The sequence below is a fragment of the Apium graveolens genome, chromosome 10 (assembly GCF_009905375.1).
Source record: "Apium graveolens cultivar Ventura chromosome 10, ASM990537v1, whole genome shotgun sequence".
Classification (NCBI taxonomy): Eukaryota; Viridiplantae; Streptophyta; class Magnoliopsida; order Apiales; family Apiaceae; genus Apium; species Apium graveolens.
In genome coordinates this window covers 201,752,895-201,761,929 of record NC_133656.1, presented here as the reverse complement: position 1 = coordinate 201,761,929, position 9,035 = coordinate 201,752,895, and the positions used below count along the sequence as shown (strand labels likewise).

The window sequence follows — 9,035 nt, the reverse complement described above, 5'->3', positions numbered from 1 at the left end:
GATCAATCTCAGCCTAAAACAACCACAATCAACCACGCACCGCTTAAGTTTCCGGCAAAGAACCACCGTCACAGATCTTAGTTCCGGCGAGAAACCTCAATCTTTGTTATTACCAGATTCCCTCCGTCAACATAACTCTTCCCGCAGCTTCTGCCAAAATCAATATAATACGTGAAAGACTGTACAAACAGCCTTTACTACCAACTGAATTTTTATTATGATCATATATAAATTTGGATTTTCTTAACATGTGTGCCAATGATCATAAATTTGGATTTTCTTAGCATATGTCCATGATAACATACTAGATAAACCGTATAAATTTTACTTCTTCGTTATTATCTTGTTTATCTTCGTCACCATGATCTTTTTTGTCGTCATCATCATTATTTTTTTCCTCCTCCTCCTCATCGTCATCATCACTATCTTCTTCTTCGTCTACGTTATTGTTGCCATAATCTCGTTAAAGTCGTATTCATCATCACTAAGCAGAGATCCAGGTGCAACCTCTTCAGCAAGAATAAGGTAGAGGTTTCTAGGTGGAAGTAGACAGGGAGGAGGCAATCAATCGAAAATAATAATCACAAAAACAGAACTTATCCAAAATTTGAATAAGAATCTCGTGGGGAATATCACCCCAATAATCATCCACGCTGCCACAAACTTTGTGTCACAAAATTAGAATTAAAAATACAAGAACATTGGTATATATAATAACTTATTACCGGAATCCTTCTCCTAATTAACATATAAATACATGCCCTAATTCAATTTTAAACATGAATATCAATGGTTGAATCAAATAAGTTTTAAAAATAATTAACTTTTAGGAATCCTTCTCCTAATTAACATATAAATACATGTACTAATTCAATTTTAAATAAGAATATCAAAGGTTGAATCAAACAAGTTTAAAAAATAATTCAGGCTCATTCAAGAAATTGAGTCAACATAGTACAAAAGTCTATGCTAGGCGATCTGTGAGTTTAAAATAAAAATACAGCAAACCTCACGTATTAATAATTTTTATTAATAAGCAAACCCTTTTTTAAATATTACTATTAATTTTGGTTTCATCAGCCAATTTTTTATTTCACTTATCATTCATTCGTTCATATATATACTTTTCTATTTATTTTAATTCATCTAAATTTCTGATTACACCATTTATACTTTTGTTATAGCCGTATGATTATATTGATTTTAGTTTTCATATATTTTTACCTTTAATATTAATTTTATTTTTATTTTCTTATATATTTACCTATTAAATTAGGTTTTATATTTATTTCACCCTTGACTTTAACCTTTGTGCATGGTATGTACGCAGTAGGATCAACTGTTTATAATCGAGTTGACAACTAAACGAGATAAATTTGAAATTTTTATGAGATTGTATTCCTTTGATTAATTAATAACCGTTGTACTTCTACATGATTCTATTAATTTTATTTTTATTATATTATACTTCTATATGTGTATTCTATTAAATTTTATTTTATTTTATTTCCTTATACTTTTCGTATTAAGTTTGGTTTCATTTTTGTTTCACTCCTTTTATGTTTGTGTTCTTAATTCTTAATTCAATATATTATATGTGTTTGATTTCATCAAATTTTGATTTCATCCTTTTTGAATTTCATTGTAACTGTAAATGTATAACTTTTATTCTTCTTGTATTTCTATATGATTTATTAAATTATATGTATTATTTTACCTGTTTTTAATTGCAAATCTTATATTGATTTCAACTCAGTAATCCTATTACTATTTTACATGTGACTCAATTGTATATTTTAATGAAATAATAAATTTTTTAAAATCGTATAATAATTAGTAAAAATTAAAATTTTGATATGGCGGTGATTTTTAAAAATCTTTTAAACAAATTAACTCGCTCCGTATTTTCACGGGTTATCAACTAGTATTATTAATACTCACTAAATTAAAAGTCAATAATTTTCTCCGCTGCCCAATTCAACCGATTCAAGAAATGAGCAATTTAAATTTTGATAGAATAATAAGTAATAATTTTTTTTCAAAAAAATGCCTATATAAATATATGGTATCAATAATATTATAAAATAATAATAATTTATAATGAGAAAAATATATTAATATATTATATTTTACATTTTTGTTTAATATGACTTTAATATTAATTATCTTTTATTTTCTTAAATATCGACTCTACATTAATCATACTTCTAATCTTTTTTATTTCATCCTAAAATTCCGGTATGTTGTGTTCATACTATAAAAAAAAATCATGCTTTGAATGCTTATTTATGTATTGTGACCAATATTATCTTTTGTATTCAAAAATATTTCTAAATTATGAACCTTTCAATATGTGAAATATTAAGCATGATAATTTTACTAGACTATCATTAATTATAGCCAATTGTAAAATAATATACAATGAATTAAGTAATTCACGCCATAAAATTTGTATTATATTGAAGTCATATATCTCAATGCATATGGGTTTCTTAATTAGACCCTTTTAATTAAGGATTTATTTAAATAATTATATTATTTTATGTGACGTATGAGGTATATGTTAAAATAAAATTAATTTTTTTAAGTTATTTATTTAAATGGTACTTTAATATTTATATTTATTAAATAAAATTAAAATACCATGGTTGAAAAAAGATTTTTCCATCGACTTTGGATCTGAAGATGAACATACATTTTGGGTTTAAAGTAAAACACTAGTTTTGTCTAAAATTATTTTTATAAAATTTTATACATTTTTCTTGAATACTATCGCAAACAAATGAGAAGTTATTTCTAGTATATTTAAGATAATATATCTAGATTTTATAAAGTCTACATAATAATTATTTATATTTAAATAAAATAAAATAAATATAAATTTAAAAATAAATTGTAAATAATTTTTTAAAATAAAAAAATATATAATTTAAAATACTAAAATTAATAATTTTTCATTTGTTGCACTAGCATTCATAAAAAATATATAATTTCATAAAAATAATTTTTATTTCTCGAGTACATATTTAGATGTATATTTTTTATATATATTATGATTATAGTGATTTAAATGATACCAAATTAATTACTAAATAGATATATGATCTTCACTTGATTGTTCACTTTGATATTTAACCCCATAATCTCTTGTAATATTTTTACCATTTTATTAAAGGTTTAAAAATATTATCTTATACTTTTATTTTAGTACGAGCAAATTTTATACCAGTAAATTTTCAAAAATTATAATCATATTCAAACTTTTTGCTTTATATAACATTTTGGGGTCATTTTAACACTTTATTTAGGTGTTGTTAGGAGGCCATATATGGTCTAATTTAGTGCTTGAATAAAGATTAAAATAATAGAATTAAGTTTGATTACTCGTACTCTTTTCCACAAAATAGCATATATTAGGGGGTTTGAGGAATGTACTTGATAAAATAAAATTATGACCAAACATTTGGTACGAGATTGGAAGGAACAGGAACACATACTTGATTCTTGAATACCTTCAATCAAAATATTCCTAAAACGGTTTCTCAATTTGCTTAAAATAGAGATGTATAAAAAAGTCCAAGTATGATATAGAAAAAAAACATAAAAAATTGGATATGAAAAAGTGCCCGCCCTACTGGTAGACCTTAAATAAACTTCCCCTTTTTCCTAAAAATTCGTCTCAACCCAAATTAATTGGATAAAAAATCAAATTTTGAAAAATTTAATATTTAAAAAATCGATAAAAGCTCTGTTTAATCCCGATAAAATCCGATTTTTTTTCTAAATAAAATTTAAAATTATACAATTTTTTGATAAACTTTAAAATATGCATACATAAGAACTTGGTACAGTAAATATCAATTATTATAGTTTAAGATAAATAAATGAAAACCGAATATTGTTGAATATAATATAAAAAAATATTAAGGAGTTTAAATTGAGACATTTACGTATCAAGTATTGATTTCATTCATTGTAAAAAAAACTTCATACATCAAAAATTAAGTCTTTGTTAATATCCATTAAAAAGTCAAAATCTAAATTATGACTAAATCACAAGGAAATATCAATATAGCATGTAATGAATGTGAAATAACGTAGACAAGTAAGCTTTATATGATTCCATTGATACATATATTCAAATTTTCTTGTGCTCATTCTATCAAACAATCCGGGTGCATACTCTGTTTTACTAGTTTTGATAAAAATGAAGTATGGAATTACTTTATTGTGATAATCACTGACAACATATGTCTATTTTCTCTGAATTCAGTCCCAAAAAATTTTAATGAAGTATTTATAAGGGCTTCAAATTGAACTCCGTTTTGGACCTTTGATGCTGTTTAGATCAAAATATCAATATTTAATAATGATTATAAAAATTTATTTTGATTTTTTATTAAAATATATAATAAATAAAATTGTACAATTATTGCAATTTTCACTTTTATATTATATGTAGCTTTCATTCATTCAAATATTATTATAACAACAAATTTAACGTTATTATGTATTTATTGTTCAAAAAGACATAAATAATATTTTACATCAAAACCTTATTCACAACACGATTGATGGATAATTTAACAAAAAATTAAATCAACAACACTAAGTAATTGCATATTAAATTTCTTATTGTTAACTGAATTTGTTTTTTTATATAATTTGTGATTGCATAATTTTTTCTAATAAAATATTCATTATGTATGTATAAATTTGCATTTGGTACTAAAATAGCTTTCTGTAGGAATGAATCTAGAAATTATAATGTATACACGATTTTGTTTATATAAAAACAATATAAATATGTGGTATATAAGAATAAAAAACGGGTAAAATATTTTATATAGAATTATAAGTCATATATAAATAAAAAAGAATAAAAATTGTATATTTAGAGCTATAGCAAGATTTTAAAAAGGGTGAAACCAAAAGTTCGTAAAACCGAAAAAAGGTGAAACCAAATATCCCTTAAAAAATGATTTCCTTATTAATTAATAATAACAGTGTTTAAAGAATTCCATTTTATTATTTTAATAAAAAATAAAAAAAGAATTCTACGAAAAATATAAATATTATAATTATAATATGATTCCAATCTATATTTTGTTAAAAAACAATATAGAACTTTACATGAAAGAGAACTATAGGGGTGAAACCAAAATACGGCATAACCGTACTAAGATGAAACCAAGTACCCTATCAAAAAATAATTTGGAGTTCTACGAAAATAGAATCGTAATTATATTACAGTTTGAATAATTTTATTATTTTCAAGTGGTGAAACCAAAATACAATTTTTAATAATATTCATACCATTTTATTAAAATGGAATTCTACCAACAAATTATAAAATTTTAAATTAAAAAATTTCAATTTAAACACATGGGTACCTATTTAGTTGAGTCAATTTATGAACTCATTTATTTTAGAATATAATTAAAAATAGGATTCAAACCTATAAAAATAATAAAAAATTATGGCTTATAAAAAATTTAAAAATGAGTAAAAATAATACATATACAATTATAAGTCATATAGGAATAAAATGGGATAAAAATAATACACTTGAAGTAATATGTGAAACCAAAAGGTGGTGGAACTAAAAAATAAGTGAATATGTTTCGTTTATTAATAAAGAAAAACATACATATAGAATTATAAGTCATATAAGAATTAAAAAGGATAAAAATATTACACTTAGAGTTACACCATGAATCATAAAAATAAAAAAACAAAAGGTGATAGAACCAAAAAATAATTGAAAATAAAGTATCACTTAAAAAATTTATTAATAAAAAAACGGGTAAAAATAATAAATATATATATATAGAATATATATATAGAATTATAAGTAATATAGAAATAAAAAGAATAATAATAATATAATTAAAGTTAGAGTTATAACATGAATCATTAAAAGTGAAAACAAAAGGTCGTGATACCAAAAAAAAAAGTGAAATCAAGTATCACCTTAGAAGAAGTTTCGTTTATTAATAAAGGTTATTAATATCTCATAGTGTAGTGTAAAAATATTTAATATACTTTTGTGTTTTCGTCTACCAAAACTTAAACTCGAACCGATCGAAATTTACATTCGTGTACCAATTTGGTAACACTAAAACGAAACTAATATATTTGTGTTTACTCGTTTTAGTACATTAAAATACACGGATTATATACGAAAAAAATAATTGTTAAAAAATACAATGGATAATTAAATGATAAAGTAGTCACTCACGTAGTCAAGTAACAATAAAATATATTTTAGTATTTATAATTATATATATGTTATTTAGAATATGTAAAATTCACATTTTAAATTTAGTATATTTATATATATATATTATATTTTAAAATTATTTATTTATTTATTCTGTATATTTTCGTTATATGTCATATACCAATTATGGATCTTGAAAAAAGCTGCGTCGAGACCTCAGTAATTTGATACAGTAAGAAAGTGAATATTTTACTGCCACAAAGTACATATATTTGAAATTTGAATGTGACTCTGAAATTCATAAGATTTTCGAACCAAATTAAGACTCAGCAGACATTTTGAGTAGCTGGTGTTTTGTTTTCTTTACTTGAACTTCCAAGCTGAAACAGAATGTAATGGAGTTCCCTTCCATCCAACAATGAGACACTTTCGATTCTTAGATATAGTGCACGAACCTCCACACGAGAATTTTTGCTTAAGAACCATTTTGGCTTGATCTAATGATGCTGCGCTTATGTCAATTTCTACCATTTTAAACCTTTGAAAGAATGTTCTCCACACATTAATTTTCACACTCCTTGAGGTTCTGTCCTCTCCCTCAGCTGCAACGATGTTTTGGATCCCTTGGCCGAAGTAACATCTCTCAACTTCCGTTCGATATTCATTGTCTCGGGCTACGCAGTCTTCCAAGGAATCAAACCATGCAGTGTACCAGAAAAGTGCTTCAGTAAAACGATTGACAAATGATGGTGAATTAGTATTTGCCTCAACTTCCATGACTATCATGACTACTGGTCTCAGCCTTTGTATTACTCTTAATAAACATTGAAGGTTTTCCGGCCTTCCAATCATGTTCCTCAGTATAATTGGACAGTAAACAGCCACAGCTTCACCATGTCTAATATCGAGTAATTCTACATTAAGATCTTGCATGTGCAACACGAAAACTACCTTGAATATAAAAGAAATATTCAGGGACTTGGCATAGCTTTGTAACCTGTTCCCAATTTCCTCAGCCCTCTCTTTATCTGATGTCTGAATAACGGTTATCTTGAGAAGCTTTACTGGGATGATTTTCCGTTCTGAAAGAGCCTGGATTAAAACTGTCCACTGAACTCCATTTCTAAGTCGAAGATCAATTAAATGGATTTTTCTTGCCACTGCAACGTTGTCTAATATTGTTTGTATTGATGCAAATTGCATCACCTTACTGAATGGAACTTCTTGATGAAGCATCACAATAGCAAAGTCGATACCTATGGACATCCCGCCACAAGGTCTTCCTTGATCGTTTCTAATCTTATCTAGATTGCTTCCTTGTTCTATTTTGATCCTTTCTCGTAGAGCTCTTGAAAAATGAAAGACGATTCTTTCAACTGGATGACCTGATTCAGATACCATACTTTCACAATGCATAAGTAATTTGTCTGCAGCATCAAATTGCTTGTAGCCTACTTTTTCAGCTGAAGCTAAAAGGAGGTGGGCGAGATCCACCATTTTAGCGTCTTCTAATGACAAACTTGAAAGAGATGAATCATATGGATGAATGGAGCTCGTGAATCCATCATGCTTTTTGCTAGAGAAGTGAACAAATTTTTCTCCAGCCATCCTAATTATATCTTCTGTTGATTTTTTGTCATTTACTGTTCCGCTGCTGCTTTGATGGCTTAATATCCCTTCCCTGGATCGTACCTTCCCTTTCCTGTAGTTTCCAAGGACCCGAAAAGATTCTGTAGAAATGGGCTTGAAATTGATAAAATCAATTCCGTCTGAAGTTAGCTCGTGCTTTTGGCCTTGAAGTATCAACTGATCCAGTTGTATGCTATTGACATTGATGTTTTTAGGGTCAAAATCCATCGAGGAACTGAAGATGCATTTTTCTTCATCTCCAGCTGGATGGACTCCAGCATCTGCTACGTATATTGGATGCCTGCCAGACCTGATAACAGTGGTGGAAGGATCAGCCCTTGCTGGTTTGTCGGGCCCAAAACTTGCTATATGTTCTTGTGGAGTCATTAATGCCTCATTTAGAATATCATGGAGAGTCTGATAGACACCTTGAATATCAAACACACCGTTTGAGGAGAAGTCATTTGCCATTTCTATCAAGCGAAAGCACTTGTTTTGCTGAATATGTAGAGTTCACAGACTCGGTTTATATACTCCTTCCTTTTTCTAGTAATCTTTCTGTTGACACTATGAGTTCAACTGTAAATGGACAAACAGGTTTCCAACTATTTTTACATCTTGCTAATAGATAATGATATTTCCATTGCTACTAAAAATCATTGGAAACACAATTCTTAGTTTATTCAATAATAATCGACAGCGCACAAGTACAATGCAATGTATAAACTAGGAAAAGGATAACTTTGTTTGATAGGCAGGCCATTATCAATAATTCCACAAAGGACTGTACTTGGCTAATGAAAACTGAACGGGGAATAACTGCTTTTCGGAGAAAGATGGAAATGTATAAGAACAGTTACAAGAATCAAGACGGTAAAAAAATATATTATAGTCGGATGTTTTCTACTAATTATCATGAAGAACTCGATAAGTCAAATAAAACCTGCAGATGGATTCCAATATGCTGATGACTGGCTTGTGATTTTTTGCTGACTGATTACATGATTATGGTTTGTAAATAAACCTGCAGAGGGAGAATCAGGTTACTGAATATTAAAAATGATTTCTGGATGAATTAGTACTGCAATGTTCTATTGATTTATACGATAGTGCTCAGTTCTTATTCCTTTATTCCTTTATGTGACCAAAAGAAAGCTCATGCAGCAATATGAGCTTTGTTATT

At 27.0% G+C, this 9,035-nt stretch overlaps 1 protein-coding gene across 1 annotated transcript; it reads right to left on the bottom strand.

Annotated features, from left to right (window-relative positions):
- Positions 1-6,586: 6,586 nt before the first annotated feature.
- Positions 6,587-8,323, bottom strand: LOC141691648 (DELLA protein RGL1-like). The gene has a single exon (XM_074496414.1). The coding sequence runs from the start codon at positions 8,321-8,323 to the stop codon at positions 6,587-6,589; it is 1,737 nt and encodes a 578-aa protein (XP_074352515.1).
- Between the last annotated feature and the right edge of the window lie 712 nt (positions 8,324-9,035).